Below are 27,022 nucleotides of genomic sequence, written 5' to 3' on the forward strand. Positions count from 1 at the left end.
CATGAACACATTGTGCCACATATACTGTCAAAACCTCAATAGCTAATTTCCTGCTTTGATGAGAAGCAACACCAAAAGGGCAACTGTTACACGATCTCTGACATGTGGAGTCATCATGGAAGATAGGTTATCAAACAAGGCCTACTTGATCTGTCAAATTTCAAGTTCAAATATCCAAAGCCATTGGCTTTGTGCCCAAAGTGGATATATCATGGGTGCTAACCTGGCAAAATAAAACAGTTTGAACAACTTGAGAGCTCCGTTGGTTCACCTCTGATATAATACCTGCTTCCTAATTGCATTTATTTTGATTATTTAAATTTATCATATTCATTTAAGTAAAGTTAGCAAAAATAAACAACTGTCCCTTGCTAATACAGCAGGTGCCCATTTCTTAAGCTGTCGAGTGAGAAAGTGTGATACAAGATTGCATAGGAATTTAGTAGTGGCAGTCCAAAGAAGAAAGACGCTGCTATGGCATGTTGGTACATCTATCAAAGAAGAACATTCATGAGTCTAATTCAGTTAAGAGTTCACCCTGAGGGGCTGCTGGTATATATGGGACTGTGATTACTTATTAAGATAATTAGTGGCCACCAAATGTGGATTAGTTTGGCCACTTACTGATAGCAATTGCCCAATGCTCTAGAGACAATTTTTGCAGCCTCCTTAATGTACCCAGGGGGACAGTTTTAATTATGAAATGTCGTTAGTCATTCTAAAATACATAAATGCCATTAAAAGTTTTTAACATGATTGTTTCTTTTTATAATACTTTTTGCTTGCCAAGTCAGGTTTTCACATTGGCAAAAATCTTTATCTGGCATTAATTTTTAGTTGTACCAGGCTTCCAGGCAATATTTTTCTACCTCAGAAGTAAATTGTCTTAGCAGGTACCCATTAAACACAAAAAATTGATCATTGACAAGTAACCATTAAAAGGTATGTCACAACCTGTTGTATATTCTTTTAGTTGCATATGACAAAAATCTATTTTGCAATTTATTATAGTGACCAGTGGAAGTTTTACTGATCCAACAGCTTTGTTAGGACTGTGTTTTAGTTATCTGTCTGCAAATTTAGTTATCTCAGATTAGTGGTTTAGCATTAATGTCAGACTCTGCAAATATAAAAACTTGGCAAACTGGAGTCATTTTGCAAAAATAAATGAATTCACTTTGTGTAATATTATTAAAATGCTGAATGATGCTAGTAAATTAATCATGAAGCTCTTGCTTGGTATAGTAGTGTTAATACCCATCACTCTCTAAATCATGACACTTGGTTGCCAAAAGTATTTTATGATTGTTTTGGGAACTCTGCAATATTAATATTCATCACTAAGAGTCTTTCAAGCCATGTACCTAGAACTCCATGGGTCTAGGAGTGTTGATAACCATCACACTTTCTAAAGTATCACACATATTCAGCGTCAAATGCTAGCCATTTTGAGTTCATTTACGTTGATATTGTGGTGCACACAAGTGCCTCTGTCACTGCCTTAAGATGAGTCTTCTACATTATCAAAAATACCCATAATTAACAAATGGTAGATGACTGGTCCATGGTGTTGGCCTGGTACTGCTGCCAGCAAATGGTAGATGACTGGTCCATGGTGTTGGCCTGGTACTGCTGCCAGCAAATGGTAGATGACTGGTCCATGGTGTTGGCCTGGTACTGCTGCCAGCAAATGGTAGATGACTGGTCCATGGTGTTGGCCTGGTACTGCTGCCAGCAAATGGTAGATGACTGGTCCATGGTGTTGGCCTGGTACTGCTGCCAGCAAATGGTAGATGACTGGTCCATGGTGTTGGCCTGGTACTGCTGCCAGCAAATGGTAGATGACTGGTCCATGGTGTTGGCCTGGTACTGCCACCAGCAAATGGTACTGGTCTTGATGATGCATGAGGTCAATGGATTTGTTGCTGGCTCAGTAGGCTTCCGATGAACATTTTTATGGAGCTGCATAGTTCTTCTGTGTTGTCAGGGTAAAGGTCTGCACCCACACAACAGCCCCAGCTAGGCCTTTGCTAATGTCAGTGATGCCATGTTGGCTTACTTTGCACCATTTACTTCTTTGCCTAGTTTAATTCTTGCCATAGTTTTGTTCAACTCCATATTAGACCTTTCACTGGTCCCTTCAAACACAAGTCACACCCAACCTCGCTAGTTTGCATGGCCGATTGGTGGTAGCACTAAATGAGATTTATAATATTTTGGGAATGTGGCTGCAGCCATCACACAGCTACATTTTCAAACAAGCTTCTTATCTTTATTAAAATTTGCACATGCTTTGGTTCTTCAAAGGCCTTGACAAACTCGCCTGTGAATGCCCCCCTCCAGCCATTATGTCAGGAATCATTATGAAAACCAGCTTGGATGTTCACAGAAAATCAGGAATTATCACATTTATGCATTCTCTTAAATTGTACAGAAGAAATATTGAAATGAGATTACAGATATTTCTAGTTATTTATTTTATCAAATTTTTAAAATCTTGGCTTGGAACTATGGATTAATTTCATAGAACATTGACCCAAACTTGACTCGATGAAATTAGGAGACAATCATTTTAATTTCTTAAGTAGTAAATTTAATTAGTAATTTTTCACTGGGAGTGTAGTGCAGATTTAAAGAGACATGAAAATATATAATTGGAATCCTTTTGCAATGCAAATTTGTTTTTATAGTATATTGTAGGATGGGCTATTACAACAACAGCATGACTTGTATACAGTGTGCAGCAGGAACATATAAATCAAAGCGAGGAAACACAGCATGTTTAGATTGCCCTGCAGGCAATACATCCATGACAGGAGGCATAGACTGTCCACTATGTAAGTAAAAATGTATTATGTTAAATGGTCAGTCATATCAGTGATCCCATTGGGCCACTGGACATTGATCCCAGTGTGTTTTGTCGATTCTAGCAATAACATCAGCTAAACTTTATTTTAAGAAAACAGTTGAAAGTTGTCTTTATCTCTAGTATGCCAAATAGATTTTTAAAAAATGCAATGTGCAGTGAATGAAGAACACCATTTTTTCATAACTATGATGACGTCTTTTTTTCTGGTCATGTTGAAGTCTTAATGACAGAAGACTTAATGGATTTTAGTGCTAGTCAAAGCAGGCCATCAGACAGTACTTTTCAGGCCATGGTTTTGGATTTTAGTACTCTACATAATAGAGTACTATAAGTGCAGGGATGGGATTATTCTGGTATATTGCCTTGTCACTACTTTTCAGATTACAATTCTGGTGCTGGAGAATATATTTCTTTGAATAAAAAAGTGAAATCAAGATGTTTCATTCGAAAGTTACATAACAATAGTGAAGCTTGTACACACAGTTCTTGATGATTTGACTCAAATATGACAAAGCCATGTACCAGAATGATCCCATCCCTGCACTTTTTTAAAAATTGTATTAGACTTGCCCCCTGGCAAGATTATCAAAGAAATATGGTACTTTTTGAGGTTGACCTCATTTTTCTCTGCATAGGAGAGCTGATTGAATCGAACAATAGTAATCAAAACTGGCAGTAAGGAATGTCATGTGGCTTGGATATGTGATTTTAGTACAAGACAGTCAAATACAATAACTGAACCATAGGACAGATGCAGAGTATAGAGATGACTTACTGTAAATTTGGACCAATAGGATAGGAAGAAATTGTCAAAAATGTTTATATGATTGTAAATGTTAAATTGAATTCAAGCAAATGTATCCTCCACAGGGAAAGGTGGGTTTATTTATGATGAATAGGAATAAATATACTGCTGCCCCAACATATTACTTACCCTCTTGAGAAATTGAATTAAATCATACTCATCGTTTATCTGACCTGAGACCGTTAAGTGAACAAATGCTCCTGCTATCCAATAGTCACTGTTATATAAATAAAAAGTCTTTTAAATTAATTTTGTTTTTCAAAACCTGCTGACCAAAATTTAACTGACCTTGATAGAAATTATTCTGGCATAGACTTTTCAGCTTTATACAAATGTTGCTGGTCTCTTGTAAAATAAAGATGAAAGGGCAGACAAAATTGAAAAAGCTGACAAATCTGTTTTCATGACCAATCAAAAATATTTTAAGAAATTTCAAAATAATATATACTAACTCATAAATTTTTGACTAACAGCTTTAGATTTTGACTGTTATGAAAAATGTTAGCTAGGTGAGTGATCGAAGGCCAGTTATGTCTCTTGTTTTATTAATTCTTGTTGAATAACATTCTGAATTGTGTTTTGTTTGAATTTTTCCAACCATTCATACAACTCTAATGTCTGAATTTTTCCTTAAGTTAAGACTGTGAAAGAAGTGATTGATTTGAGAAAAATATTTTTAAGAAGACCACTTTGATCATTTACAAAAATGCTAAATTTACTTATTTTGGGGTAAAGTAATTTTTTGGTTCATGCCATCAATTTTACATGTGTGGAAACGTTTATTCAAAAAAGCTTACATCAATTCGAACTCAAAACTGTTTAATTAAAAGCAAATTTTTTTTTTATATATGAAATGTACATTCCTTTGGTTATTTCATTAATATAAGTATGAATTGATGTTTGTGTCTAGTGCACTGTGTACCTGGAAAGACACTTGATATGAACAACCAGGCTTGTGTGGAGTGCCCCAAGGGCAGCTGGAAATCTGAGGCTGGCAACATGAGTTGTACACCATGTAATTCTAATTGGACCACAGAGAGCACAGGAGCCAACAGTTCAGACAAGTGTGATACAGGTGAGTGAGAGAGATCATTAACTATTCATTTCACCATACGTTTTCAGTAATATACCACAATGCATGGAGTAGTGACAGTGAAACCAAATATTTACAAAGTTCAGAACATAGTGATAAAAGCACATGATTTTGTGCAACAAATCATTACAAATTTCACTTCAGATAGGTTAGACTTTGCATATGTGTGTTTGTATGTATTATATATATATATAGAGAGAGAGAGAGATGGAGAAAATCACAAATATACACCAAACAGAATGATATCCTTGGATTCTACAGAAAAATGCTTTATAATACTAGGCAGAATTAGTATTTAATACAGATAATACTATCATACAGGTTAGAGGATTTTAATTTGTATGAATTATAAGTTTTCTAACCTGTGTGATAGTATTATATATATATATATATATATATATATATATATCCTAAAGTGGCTATATTGCCAGACATGACCAATAATTGAGCTCTGGTAATTACTTGCAACTTAAAATCTCTGACATTGGAGATAATGTGCCCATGATTATCCCTTGCATTTGTTTGGGCATCATGTTTTTCCCAATTGTTCGAACATTGTATAGCCACAAGCCAGAAGAGCTGTCAAAGCTTATCTCTTCAGTGATCACCACTGTGTCTGTACTATAGACAGTTACATCAGTCCGTTCAGTGATTACCCATGTGTCTGTACTGAAAACAGTTACATTTCCCCGGAAATGATTACCATGTGTCTGTACTAAGACAGTTACATTAGTCCCTTCATTGAGTACCCATGTGTCTGTACTAAGACATTTACATTAGTCCCTTCAATGATTACCCATGTGTCTGTACTAAAGACAGTTACATCAGTCCCTTCAATGATTACCCATGTGTCTGTACTAAACACAATTACACAAGTCCCTTCAATGATTACCCATGTGTCTGTACTATAGACATTACATCAGTCCCTTCAATGATTACCCGTGTGTATGTACTAAAAACAGTTACATCAGCCCCTTCAGTGATTAACAATGTGTCTGTACTATAGACAGTTACATCAGCCCCTTTAATGATTACCCATGTGTCTGTACTATAGACAGTTACATCAGCCCCTTCAATGATTACCCATGTGTCTGTACTATAGACAGTTACATCAGTCCCTTCAATGATTACCCATGTGTCTTTACTATAGACAGTACACCTTTGTGTCTTAGACCTGTACGAAAACTTCCACCCTGACTTTAACCAGATTCCAGGTGGAATTTTAAAGCGGATTTAACTTAAAGCCTAGATTCCACTTATTATAAATTTTAGGTGGGCTCAGGGTGGAATATAGCCCGAAATATGCAAATTAGTCCATCTATTACTAGGCGGAATTTGTTTATTCTGCCTACTAGGCGGAATTAGTATATTCCGCCTACTAGGTGGGATTTGTTTATTCCGTCTACTAGGCGGAATCTGTTTATTTCGCTTATTTAGACTAGATTCCCCTTATTATCACTTTTAGGCAGATTCAGGGTGGAATATAGCTCGAAATATGCAAATTACTGTTACTAGGTGGAATCTTTACTTCTTCCTAATTAGATGGAAATACCTGTAGAAACCCCAACCAATAATAAAAATGTCAAGGCGGATTTCAGACAGGGTTTTTAAGCAATTTCTGCCTAAACCATAAAAGATATACTTCAGATTTCTATTAAACTGCCTAATGACTTTTAGACATTATTGGGAATCAATGATAAATATTCACAGTAATATTTAAAATGGATCATAAATTTTATTTTGACAGACATTATCAAATAAGATTTAGGTTTTTCTTATCCTAAGGGGCAATGCCATTTTCTTTCTTGCATACAAAATCTAATCCAACATGGCATCACTTAAGTATTTTTCATTTCACTTTAAAGTTTGGTGAGATTTCACATATTTTGACCAAAACTTGCATTGAAATTATGTTGAGGTCTCACTCAAATTTCTTTGAAATATTTGTGAGGTTTCACAAAAAAAATGACTAAAATTTTTGTAAGAATCACTAAACTTTTGATCATTATATAGTATTTTACTGAAGTTTTTTAGTGCTTCAGACATTTCAGCAGGTTTCAAAGAAATGATATGAATTAAACAGGACTTTATTAACCAAGGTGATATTTAAGTGTGCATGAAAACAATTATACTGATGTTGTAATTATATGACATCCAAGGCAAGAGAAATGTGAGTTAATAATAATAATAATAATAATAATAATGACTTTATTTAGAGAAGGTAATTCAATTAGTTACAGAACTAATCTACCTTGAGGCCTTCTATCTGTGATGTACAAGATATACAGTATATACAACATGATATGAAGTATCTGACACTAAATAATTTAAGTGGTTTTAAAAATCAGAGTATCACGCTTGGAACATATGCACAGGCATCTGTGAACACATAAACATATATAAAATATAAATATTAATCTGCATTGAAAAATTCAGCCATGAAAATAATGCAAATTTACAGAAAAGCATCCATTTGAGACAATTTGATTATGAGAAGAAGAAAAGCTAGGAGCCTGCCTTGTCACTTGTACTGTAGACTGGATGTTTGATTTGATTTCACAAACTATGATGCTGTTGTGGTCTCTCGATTTAGTCCTTGTTTCATAAGCAGCTGTGACAAACGTTTATCATGATATAATTACTCTTATTTTACACTGAATTCCAACACACCAAGAGTATTTTGATAATATACACAATAATGCCTCACGAGATTGAATGTAGATTCTACTTTTCAGCCAAGAAAATTCCGCAAGGATGTGACTATCTTTGATAGACATGGATATCTGGCAACAATTCCCACCAGTGATCTACACGTTGTCCCTCCTTAAATTCTGAAGTTAATCAGTTTGGAGTTGTATAACTTCGAAATCATCCTGATTCATGATTCAATTCCTTGTCCTATTTAGCACGTTAGCCGCTACTGTAAAGCTCTCTATGGCACAAAAAGCAAAATGCTTGTCCTGGCGTTCAGTTTTCATACAGATTGACCAATTATGTTCCCATCAAATTTGCGTTCAGGGTTTTCTCATTCCCGCACATTTTTCAAATGGTTATTGAATCTCTTGTCCTGCTCGAAAATTTGAATCGCCATGTTTAGGAAACATGCTTTTTCCCATCAGTTTCTGTTACGTGACGATTCATTGGGCAATTACAAAATTTTGACCAATCAGAAAGTTTTATACAACGATCTTCTATTAAACAATAAACAGAACAAATACTTATTTGAAAGCTTGTTGTGGAATGGGACCGTATAGAGCATTATTTAAAAAACGTTTTGGAGACGATATTAAAAAATGGGTCCATATCGAGGAAATTCAGGTCAGGAGAAAAGCAAAATTATGTTTTAAAATGGAAAACAAGATGAAAACTTGTTTGAGGGCAGTTAAATCCAATTGAAGTTAAACAAAAATACAACAACAACAACAAATTCGAAAAAGAAATTTAACAAGGAAAGCTGTGGAAAGAAGTTATAAATTGTGCCCAAAGTAAACAATAAAATTACAGGTATCAGAAACAGGAAATGTAAATGCTGCTGAAAATCATTCATATTGTACTAGAAACAATAAATGTTATTGATATTTTTATTGAACTGTCAGTGATATTACAATCACAAAATATCACTATATTTTCAGTCATTTAACTTTACAGACACACAAAAGCCAAGTCCTAATTATGCCTTATTTAACTGATGTAAATGACTAAGTTCTTCATTCCGCCTAGATGTTGGTTAGAAAATAAACAAAGTCCAGATTCCTCCTTTCATATAATAGATGCCAATGACTAAGTTCCTAATTCCACCTAGATGGTGGGTGGAAAATCAACCAAGTCCAAAATTATGCCTAAAGATGTATTTATAGCAGGAATTTGACAAAAGTCCATCTTAGAGTTAGACGGACTCGAGATGGATTCATCTTTGACTTCTCAAATTTTCCATGTCCGCCTTTGTATTAACCAGTTTTTTAACATTTTAGGCAGATTCCGCCTGGAGTCTAAGTTCCAGGTGGAATCCGCCTAATTATTTCATACGGGTGTACTATAGGCAGTTACATCAGTCCCTCCAGCATATGCTTTTCCACTTTGTGTTTTGTCAAGCACAAAACCTTAGAATAAAACAGTTGTAACCTATGCCCAGATTAAAGTGAAAAATGATTCTAGCAACAACAAATTTATTATCATCTTCCAATATTTGTCAGCAAAACTGTACCATCGGTCTTCACCAGAAATGCCTGTTAATTAAGTGTGCTTGTTGCCAGTTAATGTTTTCTAAATTGTAGAGTGGCATAAAAATACTATTTTTGGGTGAAAATGAATACTTTTCAGAAAGAAAATAGCCATTTTTATAATTAAACAGTTTAAAAGAAATCTTTTGAAACATAAGAAGATAACACTAAGAAGTGAAGGAACAACAAATCCAGAACAGAAAATGGCAGAATTGATATTGGTCTGTAATTCCCTGGATCCTCCTTTTCTCCTTTCTTAAAGACAAGTGTAACCTTTGCACATTTCAATGTTTCTGGAAAACTACCACTCATTATACTTAAGTTTATTATATCCGTTAATGACTTTGTTATTACTGGTGCAGCAATTTTAAGAATGCCTTGTACAGATGTTGCTGTATCATCATTTTGCTTATGTCTAGGGGGAAAACAACTGTTTTGGGTGGGTTCAGCTTATTTAGATGCTTCCACAATGTCTTGGTTATCTTACTTTCATCAGTAGCCTGTTTATAGTAGTTCTCCTTTGCCTTGTATATCAGGTGCTTATCTTTATTCCTCCACTTTCTTTGGCTTTTCATGTCTTTTTTCTTGTGAAAATTATCTCTTTGGTACCAAGCCTGATTGATCTCAAGGGTAATCCACTTGGGTGTAATTTGGTGTTTAAGCCATTTTTGTTTTAATTGGGGCATGCTTGTCTAGGGCTGCATTGAACATCTGATACCTTTTGTCTAAGGCAGTGTTGACATCAGCTATATTGCAGACTGACTGAAAAAGTTTGCAAACTAAATCATTTAAGAACATTATCAAACTGTTTAAAGTCCATGTATTGGATTTCAATGTGTTGACCATTTTTAGATGATTTTGGAACATGTCTTGTTATACAAACCAGGTAGTGGTCACTCAGTGCGTACACTGGCATATTAATTTCACTTTTGTTTTTAGTATAGACATGATCAATGATAGTAGCACTTTTATCTGTTACTCTAGTTGGGGTGTTAATTAATTGAGTAAAGTTGTAAGTTTCAAAAGTTACTTATCCATGTTAATGGTGGAGTTTTCATGTAGTTTATGTTAAAATCATCTAATATGATAATTTCCAAATCTTCCTTTAGTAATGCTTTTTGAATTTGCACCTCAAATCTATCAATCCAATCTGCTTTGGAACTAGGTGGCCTATAAACTGAACATAAAAGTATTGACTTTGATTGGGCAAGGGTTACTTCAGTCAAAATACTCCCTACCCTAGCAGTCTCTAGATCAACACATCTGTTATAATTAATGAAACTGTCTACATAGAGAAGAACACCCCCACCCACCCCATGGATTCTCTATCTTTTCTTTCAGAGTTGAACCCCTGTATTTGGAGAGCCAAATCATCAATATCATCGGAAAGAAAGGTTTCACATAGACCTAGAATATTGACTGATCTAGTAATATTAACTTTATCTCATTCAGTTTAGGGAGAATATGTTGAATATTGAGGTTGCAGACCTCTTTTGAGGAGGTCAAAGACATGATAATCAGAGAATTGACTTTCAGACATGGTAGTATGCAATGTATTGTTTTCAGACTTTACAGATTTCTTTCCATCACCTTGATTATTACGTAGGCACATGAAGAAGATAACATACAAGATCCATCAGTTGTGCCATGACCACATGTAGTGGATACATGAGAATGTTCAAAATGAGACTGATTTATATAGTTGCAAGGAGACATTGACATATTAGACACTTGAGGAGTCTCAGAGGGAGAAGTAATTTGAACAGTATCACATAGTTGTTTACATGTTAACAAGTTGTACTTTGTATACAAATCAGATGGTGCCTGAAACCTGTTTATAGAATTATAATTATAATTGAAAAGTATACACATATTCTAATGCATTTTGTTGCTGGATATATGTTGCATAGGCCTGTACATCATTGCCTTCTACCTATTGGTATGTGCACAACTTTTGCTTATGTCCTAGTTCATTACAAAGTTGGCAACGAATCTGTTTTCCATATAGACACCACTGTGTTACATGACCATGCTGTCCACAATACAAGCAGTTTTCTGACCGATGCCTAACCCTTTTATAAGTCTTATGCACAGGTCTATATCCTTAAATAGCAAGCAGTACCTCTGTTGGACAGATGGATTCGGTCTCGATGGTATAATTGTTGGTTCACTCGATTGTATTTGAAGAAGGTCCTGTATTGCGGAACATTAAGAGTATTTGGATATTTTCACACATCATACTTAGGGTATCATTTAGTGGAGTCATAAGTACATCCCTTCTCAGCAGTAGACCTGAGATGGTTATTTTACACTGTGTGTTTTTGGACCTGATGGCACACAACGAGCTTTCATAATCATCCTCAATGCCCTTTAAAGATTGGCCATTACTGTAATTATTGCCACCAGTGAGAAGAATTACAGTATGATATGGTGACATATCCACTTCCAATATTTTTTTTCTGTAATAGTATTAATAGTTGCACCTATGTGGATTTTTTTTCATGTTTTATATAATCCTCTTGTTCTTAGTCCTTCGATTATTGATGATCCTATGAAAAGAGATCTGTCTTTAATTATGTTTCTGATTTTGACAGGTGTGGGATTCAGATGCATTGCTTTGACTTCTTGATTTCCATGACCAGACTGACTTAAAGTTTCGTGACTGCTGTATTTAGTATTTGTATCAAATTTAGCTTCTTGCTGTGGGTAATTGGAGGTCTTTCGAGCAGTCCCTTCTGTACCTGGATTTGATGCTGAGTGAGACACATGATGGTCATTGTTTACAGTATGTGCTTTAACTGATTTTTGGCTCTGTCCATCTAACACCTGTAGAAGAGTCTAGTCAACTTGTGTAATTGGTGAGGTTGCATCTATTTGTGTGTATAGTGATTTTTTCCTAATAGCTGGTTTTGGTATGGTCTGAATGCCCTGACAGGCCCTTGTGTTTTGGTCCTTTGACATATTTGTGTATTGTATTGTCTGGGTTTCCTGGCACACAATTTTTGCACCTGGTTTATACATATGAATGTTGTGTAGACGCTTTGATTTTAGTCAGAGAGTTCCTGTTCTAATCTTTCTACTTGGGCCTGGAGATTACCAATCATTACTGAGCACTGCATGGAGATGCAAGTCTGGTTATGGGTTCCATGAAACTCAAAGGAATTTGTTGCACCTATCATAAACCGGGGTCCTGGAGTTTCCTCCACATTGATTGCAATCTGGCTTACTTCATGTAAAGATGTGTTATTTTGAGATCTGTGGGCTTCAGGGATGGGTGTTGAAGCCCGTGGCTTAGAGGTACTGGTGTTATCTACCATTTGCTGACAAGTGTTGATAAAATAATTTACCCATTCTGTGTAGTCTGGCCCTTGTACATGAATTTTCCCAGTTATGTAGAGAGTTACTGTAGCAGAATCTGTATCCATGGATTTATAGATAGTCCATAATGTGTGTGTGACCTGCTGGAAGTGTAGAATCTCATCCAAGAATTTTTTGATTGTTGGAATTTTGTCTGAGTCATCTGTGATTGTTATACTCTGCATATTATGTTGGATTTTAAGAAATTTTGGAACTGAAGAGGAGTCAGCCCTGTTTGATTTTCGTTTTGCACAATCTTGGTAGATTGAATCTGTTCCAAGTGAATATTTCTGTTCAGTATTGAGTGTGTCTATATTCTTTATATCATTTAAGAGATCCTCTGTTTAATATTGAGTGTGTCTATATTCTTTATATCATTTAAGAGATCCTCTCTTCAATATTGAGTGTGTCTATATTCTTTATATCATTTAGGAGATCCTCTCTTCAGTATTGAGTGTGTCTATATTCTTTATATCATTTAGGAGATCCTCTCTTCAATATTGAGTGTGTCTATATTCTTTATAAGATTCATTTAAGAGATCCTCTTGGGTAAATCCTGAAAATTAATCTGATGAATCTGATTTGAAAACTGAGTAGATCCACTGAGACAGTGAAGAAGTGGCCATATCTGTTTTACTGTTCTTTTGTCTGAATATGCAAAAATGCAAATCTGTACTTACCATCCACAGACTGAATTTACTAAGTTACCCTGACACTTCATGCACGATTCCTTAAATAATGAAAATAGTTCATGTTAAAAATATGGTCTGTAATTTCATATGTGATAATGTTATAAAGGCAGTGTGACCCCGCTATAACACAGTAGTTGGGAGCCACAGAACCCGACCGTATTATAGGCCGAACCATATTATAGCAAAGCAACCAGGTTAGTATATTATTTTACTTTATTCAGAGAACCACACTTTGGTACATTATGTGTATACTGTTTACGTATACATGTCTAACTTATTGTATGAATAGAGTATCAACAATGTGTACTCACCCATGAATCTCATCACATACATTTAATCCGCAATACAAGTACATGTATTTCCATCGAATATATGCACACACAGATTTAAAATAATTTCATTAATTTTGTCACAGGTCATATAGGTCTGAATTTAGTGGAAAAAATAGCACATTCACGTAATGAATGATGAAGCACATTTACTCTTAAGTATGTCCCAAGTCAGTATAAGTTAGTTTGCATTTTAAGCTGCCATTAGTAGGGTTCAAAAGCATAAACATTTTTCCTGCAAAAAGAAAACTTCACGGCACAGTAAACATGTTCCAGTCACATCGGAAAATGAAACAGTCCATCAAATTCCATTGCTTTTATTTATGTTTGGTATTGACTTCCTTTGAAGAAAGTTTCTTTGTTTTTATTGAAGATTGTAGTCAGCTTTCTTTGATGAAGGGTGCATGCGTTATTGAAGTCACCACTAAAGGACAGCTTTGGAGAACCAAACAAATACCCATTTCTTATTGTGGCGGGAATATCAAATAATTGTATTGCATGATTGAGACTGACTTTTTTTCCATTTGCTTAGTACACTTTCATGACAGTCAGTGCGTCAAAGGTAATCCGTTTTCTTTGAAATATCAGCAAACTATTTTTTCTGGGTACATTTTTATAAAAGGAATTGGCTGTTGTTTGGTTGATTGATTGTAGTTCCTGTTCCTTCATGCCTATTGAATAGACAAACTAGTAAGATCATGTTTGTTTTTTGTTGTTTTTTATTTTATTTTTATTCTACATTTGTGGTTGTGGAGTGATCCTGCCTTCCATGCATGCATCGGAAATAAAAAAAAGGTTAAACAAACAATAGAGATGCAGGTGTTCTGGTCTGATGATGGGGATTACTACTGAAAATTTAAGTGTTCTGCAGGGTTTAATTCTGAGGTAGAAGAAGAGAATTTAACTTACCATTCACATTTACAAATATCAGTCTATGTATATGTATTAATTACTTGCGAGTGGCCAAAAATCCAATGAAAGACAGATTATGAGATAATGCCTCATCCGGTTGATCTCCGTTACCAGAAATGTCAACAACAAAAAAGGCAGATATTTCACATCATACAGTACTCATGCTAGATGTCAACATACCGGTAAGCGGATTATGATATAACAATGCACTGTTAAGATGGTTTGTCAATATGGACAAAGAATTTGTTCATGTAACAATAGATAAATTTCAGTTCATTTTACATCAGATTTGCAGCTTCCTTTTGTGGGGCCTCTGAATTTCACCACTATAAACCAGTGGTTGTATATCAAATTTTAAGCAGCCAACAATGTTGCCAACAAAAAAAATTGTCAGATGGTATATTTTGCCACCAATAAGGAAATAAAATCGCAGTTTGTGGCATTAGGGAAGCCCTGCATGATCCCAGAATAAACTTTTTACACATTATTTTTCATACTTTTAAGAAGATTAAATTATTTTCATGTAGAAGAAAATACATATAAAATTTCAGGAGCCATGCCACGATCATCTTGTATTATTCATACGCTATCTCATCCCAAAAATGAAAATAAACTTTGTAAGTTTTTTCATACTTTTAAGAAAGTTTTTTTTTTCATGTACGAGAAAATACTTGTATACGAAATTTCGGGAGCCATGCCATGACCATGTTATATTCTAATTCTAGTTATAACGGAGCATGCTATAGCGGGGTCACACTGTAGTTTTATTTGTGATGTAATTTACAGTAGATGCACACATATAAGAAATAAAACTTATAAGCTGTAACTTGAAAAATATTCATATCTGTCTAGTATTCAGATTTTACAGTATTTATTAATTGATTCAAATTCATTTTAAGTTTTAAATTTTACATAGAAATCAGTCAATTTCAAACCCAATGAATCACTGCATCACTGTTAAACATGACTTGTACTAGGTAAGTCATTTTATGACATGCCATATAACGTCTAAAATGATCCATGCCATAAGAAGGTCTAATGTGATCAATGCCATATAATGTATAAAGTGATCCATGCCATAAAAAGGTCTATTGTGATCCATTCCATCCCGTACCAAAACTGCCTACCCTACTGCACACGAGATTCTTACATGAGATCTAACTCAGGTTAGTCTCATGTGCAGTTTAACATGAAAATTAGGTAGAACGCACATGAGCAAATAGATTCTAATAAGAAAATCACATGTGAGCAAGTCTGCTCATGTGAAAATGGCATGCTTATGAGAAATATCTGCTCACGTGAGCAAGATTTTGCAAACATGAGCGGCATCAGGCTAACATGAACAAAAACAACAAAAGACAACTATAGTATTTAGTTTTTATTGAATACATACATCTTTTACAAGAATTAAACAGTAAGATCAATATTCAAATCTAGTAGTCATAAGCATATTATTTGAGTTCAATTAGTGATCTTTTCATAAGTAAGACAACTAGTGTATGTATGTATGTACCTGTTATCCCAAACCAAAATCGCAAGCTCTTAATGCAAGCTTGCAACAAGCTTGCACAAACTGATATCACGCAAGCTAGTAATTGGAACCTTGCAGTAAGCTTGTGCAAGCTTGCACTGAATAAACTGTCAAGCTTGCAAGGTTCTTTATTGCAAGCTTGCGCAAGCTAACTGCAAGCTTGTGCAAGCTAATCACAAGCGTAAATTATGTAACAAACAAGCTAGCGCAAGCCATAGTCATGTTATGTTTAATTTGTGCAAGCTGTTAAATTTAGCTCAAGACTAGGTCCATTGCTTTAAAAATATAGTATACAAAAATGACATATACAGACCATTCAAGAATACTCTTCATGATGATACAATTGTTGCAGGATAAGTATGTTATTATGTAATATAATTGGAATAAACGGAAAACATGATGCTACAAAATTTTTTTTATTGACTCTTAAGTGACCTCCGTGCAGTTGCACACTTTCGATTGATAACGTCATTGAATACAGCATCAGTTAGGCATGGTTCACCATTTGGCCTTTTGTAAATACGCAGAACATATTGTTTCACAGAAGATAAAACTACTGCTGGCAGTGGAACAGATGCTTTGTCATCCTTCTTGATATGTGCACATTTTGCTCCAAGTGCACTGGATCTTGCCAGCCTATCTCTGGTGAAAAAAGTATCCAGAAGAACAATAACAAGTTTTCTTGGATTTCCATTTGCATTATGATTTGCTTGGGACAGCTGTGCCTGGGTTAGGTAAACATCACTGTCGTCCACAAGCTTTATCTTGGGATTTCCATTGCTCTGAAAAATAAGAAATTAAATAAAATGTACACTTAACAATAATTGCCAAACAAGCCTTCACCTTATACAAAGTATTCTCACTGACTGGTGTTATTGTGTGCTTCATGGAAGAACTCCACTTTTCAAGTTGGATGACCAACATCAATACAGAATATTGCGTAAACGTTTCTTACAAATTCAGGCATGTCAAAAAAAATAATTGCCTCACATCTTTGGTCCCATTCAGCAAATTGAGAAACGTAAAATGATCTGTATACATCATTTTTGAAAATGAATAAAATATGAATTCATTATTTTTGGCACCTTTTTTTTGATGAAATATAAGACCCACTATTTTTGAGTACCCTTGAATACATAACAAAATGTCTATACTCACCGTCCGTGATTCCTCCCATGTATTTATTGGTACTGATTCAGCACAGGAATCTTGTTCATCACAAGTGTTATCTTGCATCTGATTTTAGCCACTAGTCTTCTCTGTCTGAAGTTCAGCTTGGCTAAATAGTCGTACTGGCTTGGGACGAATTGGGGGCTGAACTTCAGTATGCAAGACAATCTGGAAAATGATTCCATAGCATTAATTTTCTTCATATTTGTGAAAATTGCTATTGGAAAAATGTAACATACATGACTTTTAATCCTCCTGTAACAAGAATATTGTATGGTCAGAGTTAAATTTGCTTCACAATATACTGGTAATGTAAAAAGGCAAATGTTTCACTTCAAGAAAGTTCTGATTTTCAATCAGGTCTTATGCAAGTAGCTTACTCTGAAATGTACAGCTTGTCCTCATATTAAACCTGTGTAATATACAGTAGTCTAATGCTGCCAAGGGCTTTGCATTTGCCAAAAAGGGTGGGGTGGTGGTGGCTTTAATTATGTCTCCACGTAACATTTTGCAAAATGTGCACCAAATATGAGTGATTTAAGCATTTGGATTTTTAATAAAGTATCGTTATGTGGTGACAAAACCAGCAATTTTTTCAGGTATGAATGCTTTTGATGTATTTTTTAAACAAAACAGTCTGTGTGTGGGTATAATTAAGACTGCATTAAACAGGCCTGGGGCAGCACAGTATTTTACCTAAAAATGTAGCAAATGTAAATTGGTATGAACAGATAGATACCTACTTCATTGTTAGCTCTCATCCCAAAACTTCTCTTGTTCTGTAATATAACAATGCTGTATGAAAAACATTGACTATTATTCATTACAGATTAATTATTAAGTTCCTTCCATTTTTTACTTTGGAAAAGAACTTTTTCTCTACGTTCTTATTTATTTAAATTTATTAATCATGGATTTGGTATTTACGTTATATATTTTACATTAGTCTATTGCCTCAACTTAAACATCTTGAAAATGTTCTACCACATCCTATTGAATAAATAATGTAAGTCTTACTATTAATAAAATAGAAGAATAATATCTGGCAGGAAAAGGAAATGTGTGACAATTTCTCGCTCTCATTTACTTTACTGCCATTAAAAGGACATGGAATGTTCTAATCTGCCTGATTTTGTCTGAATTACGGCTCACCATTCCCTGTATAAGAACTTGTGAACTTACAGCTTTAACTGAACGTGTCTCCACCAGTTAAACTAACTACCATAAACTTATCACTAGGTGAAAATGACAATGAGATTAAAAATAAATCATATCTACCTCAAGTGCACTGGTCAACTGCTTTAAGAAGTTAATTTTTGTGGGCGTTGCAGCAGGTAAACCTGGAAAAAATTAAACATGTTCCTCTGCAGAAAAGAAATCCATAGAATGTCAAGTTTCACCCAATAGTGCAATTTTCTTTGTGGCTAGAAATATCATTGTAATATAGAATAATTTGCATTATAAAAAATATCAAAGCATTAATTTACTTCAGTCTTCAATTAATCACCTGAAATATTTAAAAATTTACATTTCTCTTTTCTAAATACAACTTAAACAGTGTAGAAAGGCAGGGCATTGGGTTTTAAATTACGATATCATCTGAATTTAACACCATTTTCAACACATGATAGATTATGAAGGAAGAACCTGGTCAAAACCACCAACCCATGGCCGGGCATTAATTACTGATGCATTTAAAATTTCTATTGGCATACATTATATGCCTAAACTATAAAATGAGTAAACAAATGTGTTAATTTGTTTTACCTGGTAGCATTGTTGTGCCTGACTTAAGTATTTCAACTTCTTGTTTCAGCCTGGACACTTCTTCCTTTAATTGTCAGTTTTCATCTTCAAGCGCTTGATTTTTCAAGTGCATATCATTAAATTGTTCTTGCTGTGTTTGTAGCGTCTGATACAAATTACCAGGAGACCTGTAAAGATCTTCAAGAAAGGAATAATTCTGAGGAGAGACATATGGTGAAATGCAGTGCTTGCTCCACATAAATCTCTGTCAGCATAAGCTGATGTATCTGTGCTGAGTATTACTTGTTTCTCGCTCCAAATCTAGTGTGTCTTTTCCCGCGTGCTGTTTTCTCTCATCTCTATATGCATTTCCAATACATACGTGTGACTCAGGATCTGAAATGCCACCTAGACATCTATTCTGTACTATCTCTTCTGTTTGTTGACTGCCTCTAACTTGTTTCTGTCTAACTCTTTCTTCCTTCTTTTCTCTTAAAGTCTTTCATTATCATTTGCTGTATAATTTTTTGTCTTGTCCTCTTTCCTTTTTCTCTGGTCAGTTTTATCAGTTTCTGAAAACAAGGGCAAAATAGTCCTGACAATGAACTGAGTATGGATTAATTGCAATTACTTAAGGCCTTAAAGAGGAACATTTTATTATGATCTGGCCAATTTAAGAACCCTTTCCTAACTCGCTGATGACTAACAACCAGGTCCAAGTTTGAAAGAAAAGGCAGAAAATTATTGAGGCCAAACATAGGAAACATTTCAATAAATTACACTTTTACAGGCAGTAAATTCAACATTCTTCTTGTGACTCACCTACTTTCAGAACTTGTTTGAGGGTTCATGTCTATCACAGTTCTGACCAAGTTTTATGACAATTGGATCCAAATGTGGTTTTTATGTAAATGAAGCAAAATATAAAAAGATCTCAGCAATTAAATTGCAATGATTTGTCACATTGATTTAATTTAATTTGATGTATTAAGCTTACTTCACTGGGATGTTTCACACTGTACCATCTTGGCCTGCAATTGCCTGTCTTTCATCTTCTTTTCCAGATCTTTCTTTGACTCTAAAACATACAACAAAAAACCCTTAAAGAATCGACAATGAAAATCATTGGTTTCACATAATCAAATTATAGTATTTTTCTCTGGGTATCTGATATGAGCATTTATATATATGTATATGTCGTTCTTTTAAATGCAGTCAAAGTATTGACAATTTCAAATTATTCTTAATTAAGAATTTAAAATAATATCACGAAGCCACTTTTATTCATACTGCTACAGGGGCTCATTACACAGAAAATCAAGGGATGGGGGTTCTAACCTGTAATAATATAACACATTATTACAGGTTAGAACCCCCATCTCTTGATTTTCTTTGTAACGAGCCCCTGTGCATACTGCTATATTCTGAAGTGTTTTGTGATTGAATTTTAAAAAATAAAGACATCTACTTGTACGAGTTTTTTGATTCAGATATTTCTAAGTTTATATCTCTTAAGCTGGTGATAAGATCTGTTAAAGTTACATATCTGGTGATTGTTAAAAGAAAAAAAGGTCATGAAACTAATACGGTTGGCTGATAATGATTCCAAATACTGACACTTTTGCAACGTAACTTATTTTCAAGCCGTTAGAATGACATCACACGGTAGTTGATGTATGTGTCGGCATCTCTTTTAGCAGAATATATAAAATATTTCCAATGAGATAAAATTTTGTATTCTGTAATGCAACTTCAAATTTGAATAAAATTTGTCAATTTCTACTTCTAATTTGTCTATATCTACTTTAAACTTACCGCTGATCTCGACAATCACTCCTTTCCAAAGACCATACTTTGGCAAGTTGGCAGTTATTTCTTCTCCAGGAAAATACTCGTTCCAAGGTTTCCTAGGTTCCTTCACTATATTTAGGCTATTCACGCTAGTCATATCATCATCCCAGTCAAACCAACAGCAAATAGTCGAATTTTGAGTCATTTTTGAAGGCTAATAGATATATTTTTCTAAATAAATATTCCAATCTCTTTCACGTATGAAGCAGGTTTGGTTTTCAAATTGCAGCAACAAATTCCACCCATCCAATGAAAAGCTGCAACATTCCTAAGAACTTGAACCAACCAGAATCTTTGTTGCTGGTGCATATTTAGTGAATCTAATCAGCTTCCTCCGGTAATGTCTGTGGATTTTAATTAAACTAAATGTCGTTACAGACTTTTATTTTCTTTATGATTATGTGATCACATTTGCTTTGAAAATTGTTAGTACACATCTTTTATATTGTAAATTATGAAACAAATAAATAGAAAAATCGCAAATAAAAATCTATAATTTACGGTAAATTATACGGAAACACCGAACATCGTTGGATTTTCTCTGGGATTATTTATCTTTAAATAGTTTAATATATTTCGAGTTTCTGTTTAGTTGTAAAATTATTAAAAGCTAGTGAGTATGTTATTATATTTTTAAAATGAATACTTATATTTTTTAAATGGTAAGTTTCCCCTATCCGTGATCGGAAAAGCCCGATGAGAGTTGTGATAGGGGCATTTTGCTGAAGAGGATATTTTCCGTACTCATTAGATTAGATATAATGAAATGAATAAAAGGAAAAGCTCTGGTTACAATAATCATCTTCAAGCCGATCACCCGCTGGAAGCTGCACCTAAAACAACGAAATGGCGTATAAAACGGAAAATCAAACAAGCTGAAGCCACCTCCTTTGAATTAGAAAATGGCTTCGATGATACTGAGGCCTCGAGTGCTAGCTGTGAGGATTCTGAGCTTGGACTGCCAAATGTTGATCCTACGCAGAATGCTGAAATGTATGTTTATATTGCACTTATGGTAAAATTCTATTTATACATTCGATTTTCTGTAAGCACGATACCATCGCTGTTTTGCCATTTTATTGGTTGAATTGAAACTCATTTTAAAATAAACGTTTATACTGCATGGCAAATATTTATTTCTTCTTTTTCAGAACAGCATACTTTAAATTGAGATTTCGCTCAAAATAAGATTTATTTCCTATCCAGTACAACATTTTGTAGCATTTAAAGAAAAAACAAATATAATTACTTTTTCATGATACATTTATGTACATATTTCTGTCAAGATGTGGTCCATTACTTAACTTATAGTCCAGTTCGCTTATTGTCATTTGAACTGTTTCCACCCCAAGGGCTCATATTCTTTCATGGTCAGATATCTTGATTAATATATCTCAAAATTTGATGTTTATTCTACAAATGATAAAATCTTGTCTCTTGTAATTCAGAATTGGAGATGCTCTCCAGTGGTTCATGTAATGAAAGTGACAATTTTCTATCTGATGGCAGTAGCAAGGCTGAACAAAATGAATGGTTTGAAGTAATGAAAGATGGATTCTGCTTGGTATGACTGTGACAATGATGAAGCTTCATTTCCTCAACAAAGTGATGAAAAAGAAGTCATACATGAAGATCACAAGGATGATGATGAGAAGCCAATATACAATGGTGCCTCCATAACTTTGGCTCAAAGTGCAATTCTTGTATTGTCATTTGCATTAAGGCACAATATCACTGGAGAGTGTTTAGCTGATCTACTTACATTAATTTCTTTCCACTGTCTAGCAACAAATATTATTCACAAATCCCTTTACCAGTTCAAGGCCTATTTCAGTAAGCTTAAGGCACCATTGAAATTTCATAAGTATTGTGCAAATTGTGAATTTCTCTTGAAAGAAACAATTGAAAGGTGTCCAGTATGTGATCATGGTTTGAATAACAAGAATAGTGTATCATATTTTGTTGAGATTCCATTAGTTTACCAACTAGAACAATTATTTAAAAGACCGGGATTTCATCAAATGTTGTTGCATAAATTCAGTAGGACAAAAAAGCACTCTGATAATATAGAGGATATCTATGATGGTGAACTTTATTGCAAATATTCTAAACCTGGTGACTTTTTAAACAATAAAAACAATATCTCTTTTATGTGGTACACTGATGGAGTGCCATTGTTTAAATCATCAAAGATTAGCATTTGGCCCATATTTCTTGCAATCAATGAGTTGCCTTGTCAAGACAGAATGAAGCAAGAAAATATGATATTTTTAGGCATGTGGTTCGGAAAATCAAAGCCAGCTATGTCGACTTTCCTAAAGCCTTTTCATGATAATCTAAAACTTTTCCAACAGGATGGAATTCAAGTAGATTGTTCACACTGTGAATGTCAAATCATTGTGAAGGGAATGTTACTGTGTGGTACTTGTGATCTGCCTGCCAAATTTATTGTCATGAATATGACACAATTCAATGGAAAATATGGTTGCCCTAAACGCAAGCAAGAGGGTAATGTTGTCAAAACTGGTAAAGGACATACACAGGTGTTTCCATTTGATGCTGCTTTGATAGATGGTCCAAAAAGGAATCACTCTGAGTTTGTTTCTAATAGTGAAGATGCATTTGCAACCTCTTCTCCAATTTTTGGAGTCAAAGGACCATCTTTGTGGTTTAACGTCAATACTGACATTATTCATGGAACAGCTATAGACTATATGCATACTGTACTTTTGGGGATAGTGAGATGACTACTTTTACTGTGGTTTGACCCAAAATTTACAGCTGAACAGTTTTCAGTGTCGGATTTTGTGGAGGTTGCAGATCATCGACTGTTAAGCATAAAACCACCCTACTTTGTTCACCGGCATCCAAGGAGCATTAAAGATCATGCTCAGTACTGGAAAGCATCAGAGTGCAGAGCCTGGCTGTTCTTTTATTCAGTACCTGTTATGTTTGGGATTTTGAAGAAGGAAATTTTTCAGCATTATTTGCTACTTGTTGAATCTATATTTATACTGAACCTTGATTCACTATCTCATGATCAGCTGCTATGTAGTGAAGAACTTCTTATAAAATTCTGTTGCTTATTCTCTGTATTGTATGGTGAAAAGCATATGTCAGCAAATTTACATCAGATGCTGCATTTACCTGACACTGTAAAACAACTTGGACCATTGTGGGTGTATTCCTGTTTTGCATTTGAAAGCATGAATGGAAAACTGATAAAACTTTTTCATGGAACACAAAATTGTGTTGTGCAGATAGCAAATGCAGTATCAGCTCTGCTTAAATTACCAGTTCTTGCAGAACAGATTAAAAAAGAAAGCACTTTAGGGTACTTTTACTGTAAACTTACAAGTACTAAACACCATTACACAGTTACAGAAACTATATCTAGTGGCATATACATGATAGGTGGACAAAACTTGTGTAACTTGGAAGCAAAATATCACTCTGCTTTAGCTTTGAAACTGAAGAACGCGTTAGGAAAATGTTACACATTTTATAGAATTTTGCTAAATGGTGTTTTATATCATTGTATTAGATATAATGCAAATTACAAGAATTCATACACTGTTATGTACTTTTCACAGAATGCTATCTGGTGTGGGCAAATTCCTTTTTTTGTTAAATGTTGTTCTCTGTGTTCATGCAGAATTGGTTGGTGCCAGTGCTTTGCTACATATATGGCCATCATTTTAAAGATAGACTTAGATGAAGAGTGTATTTTCACCCAGGGTAATACAGACTTTATAAAGTCAAAATTAACAAACATAAGATCTGGGAATGTGACAAATACTTGCATAGCAGTTCCTGTTAAAGATGTTATTGAATTGGTTGTGTGTGCAAACATTGTTAATCAAAAATTGTCTGGGTCAATGAGGCCTAATAACATTGAAAGTGATTAATAAAAATCTTTGAAATTTGTATGTCACTGTGTCTTTTCTTTTTCCTTTCTTTGACTTTGAAGGTGTTTTTCCAGCATGCTTAGGGTTAAAGCGATACAATATTCAGTTATCAGCTTATCAAAGAATATATCATATTCTGTATCTACTAGTTCCATATATTCATACATGACTATATATAAGGACTGGTTTTAATGCCTCAAATCAATATGCTGGAAATGAAATGGTCAATAAAATGTATTGCTTGAAGTTTTTGACTTTGTTAATCTTTCATGAATATGTGGAAGCTTGAGCAAGCTTGCGGTTTTTGCAACCACTTGTAAAAACTGCAAGCTTGCAGACGCTGGCAAGAAAATTTTCAGAGATGGTACCATGCTTGCACAAGCTAGCAAATATTCATTGGAAAGCTTATTTTGATGATACAAGCTTGCCGCAAGCTAACCGCAAGGATGCATTTTGGTTTGGGATATTAAATACATCACATTTATTCTACAAACTTTAAGGTCATAATGCTATTGCTGTTGTAGGGTTTAATGCCATTTATCAGCACATGATAGGCTATACATGGCCACCAGTATTAATGGTGGAGGAAGAATCCAGGAATCCCCGGAAAGAACCACCGACCCACGAGAAGCTACTGGCAAGCTTTCTCACATATCCACATTAGCCGAATCCGAGACTCGAACCCATGCAGACAGAGGTGAGATGGCAGTGATCCGTAACGGAGCGCATTTTAGACCACTCGGCCACCCATGGTCATAATGAAAGATACTGCTGGAAATTTGCTTCACATGAAGACCATTCTTCACTGTTCCAGAAAATTCAAAGCAAACAAAATATGTAATTGACATCCCTGCTTCTGAATTTCATCATTTGCCAGTCTGCAACAGTATTTTCACTTGGAGATTGTTCTCTTTGAATCAATGCACTTCCTGTTGACCACTGAATTTAAGTTAGCAGGCTCAGTTTTGAACTGTTGAAAAATGAAACCTGAAATGGAACTGAAAAAGTTGGTAGAATTTTTTCTGATCACAGCATTTGAGACATTCTGTAACGTGGATTTTTGAAGATTCGTTTGACAAGGTAAAGGCAAAATACATAATTGTAGTTTGGATTATCCCATTGATAATAACCTGGTTAATAAAATGAACAATTGGGTACCCATTAAAAAAAAGTGTTCCAAGCTCAGATCGAGACAGTCGACTAATGATTACAATTCGAGGCTTGTGCCGTGTACGCATGTATTCATTACAGGGGCTCATATGGTTGCTTACAGTTTACTTGTCATACGTGTTCTGTATAATAATACAATCCTTTCTCGAGTGACCTATTCAAGAATCAACGCTGATATTTCAAGCTTGACCGTCCTAAGTTCATGCCTGTCCATGGTTCGTGTACCAATTTTCTCATGACTTTAAACACTCTTGTTTTCAGATCCTGGTGACGTTATCTGGGTCAAATAAAATTAAGCACAATATGAATGTCTGGTTTAACTTGGCTACTGTAACATGCACTTCTTATACCATGTTAGGACAAAAAAGTTTGCTTCTTAGTAACAGTTTGGAAAAATTCGAATAAAAATTAACGTATTGGTTAACTTCTGCATGAATGTTACATCAAACAGTTCCAAGAAAACAGACAGGTTCTTGAATGTGAAACCATTTGCCCTAGATTCATTCTATTATGATACTACACACATAGCAGTCCAGCTTAAATTGAAAATAAATGGCGCCAGATACCATTTTTTTAAAAACCAAAAAAAAAAACAAAAAAAAAAAGTAACCTGGGATGTATCAATGCGACTGATGGATGTTATGTGACTGAAAAATGTTAGAGAAAAGGGATTCTGGTAAACTTAAAAACATGTTGCACTGGACCATTGCTATGGGATGAACCATGGCAGGTTACGACGATTCGCGAAAGTTACTGTAGACATGTACACTAGTTGAAGTGACTGCTATGCACAAATAATTTATCAATTTCTTTTGTGTCTATTCTCAGCCTTAAACTAATCCACATGAATTCAGCTGATTTGTGACAAAAATTGTAACTGCATATACATTTTTCATACAGTTTTCTGTAATAATGGCATGTAATTTATAGTCTTGTTGTGCTCAGATTATGCTTTTTGCCACTTATATTAGCAATAATTATGCTTACAGCTCTTTTTGGGGTTGGAACATGTGAACCTACAACAAAGCAGTTCAGCTTCACAGTTAATATAATTTCCTTTTGATCATATACTCTGGTAACCAATCATTAGGAATGATGGGTACACATTAGAAATTTCCCAAAATTTGACATCTCTACTTCTGGAACAGTCCTCAGGGAGATTTCTCCAAAACTTTTAGGATACATTTTACCAAAATATGTACATTTGCAATATATAAAGAAATTCAAAATCTGGTTTCCAATTTTTATATTTAAAACAAAAAAGTATTGTGGGTAAACTTTTTGAGTCAGAAATGCATATGTATCATGTGTATTACATCAAAAAATATGAAGCGTCTTATACATACCCTTTACTGGAGTTGGCATTTCC

General features: G+C 34.5%; 2 protein-coding genes across 2 annotated transcripts in view; both read left to right on the forward strand.

Moving 5' to 3' along the window:
* The window catches only part of LOC149806285 (uncharacterized), a 478,750-nt gene that overhangs the window by 340,900 nt on the left and 110,828 nt on the right, over positions 1-27,022 (forward strand). The window contains exons 43-44 of the mRNA XM_089935589.1: positions 2,691-2,837; positions 4,585-4,749. Of these exons, the coding sequence (XP_089791715.1) occupies positions 2,691-2,837; positions 4,585-4,749 (312 nt within the window). The remainder of the gene's footprint in view (positions 1-2,690; positions 2,838-4,584; positions 4,750-27,022) is intronic.
* Positions 22,037-23,324, forward strand: LOC149806289 (uncharacterized). Its single transcript, XM_089951230.1, has one exon. It carries the CDS (start codon positions 22,126-22,128, stop codon positions 23,320-23,322), a length of 1,197 nt encoding a protein of 398 aa, XP_089807356.1. The 5' UTR covers positions 22,037-22,125; the 3' UTR covers positions 23,323-23,324.

Source organism: Sinohyriopsis cumingii, chromosome 2, assembly GCF_028554795.1.
Source record: "Sinohyriopsis cumingii isolate HCF-2022 chromosome 2, ASM2855479v2, whole genome shotgun sequence".
Lineage (NCBI taxonomy): Eukaryota > Metazoa > Mollusca > Bivalvia > Unionida > Unionidae > Sinohyriopsis > Sinohyriopsis cumingii.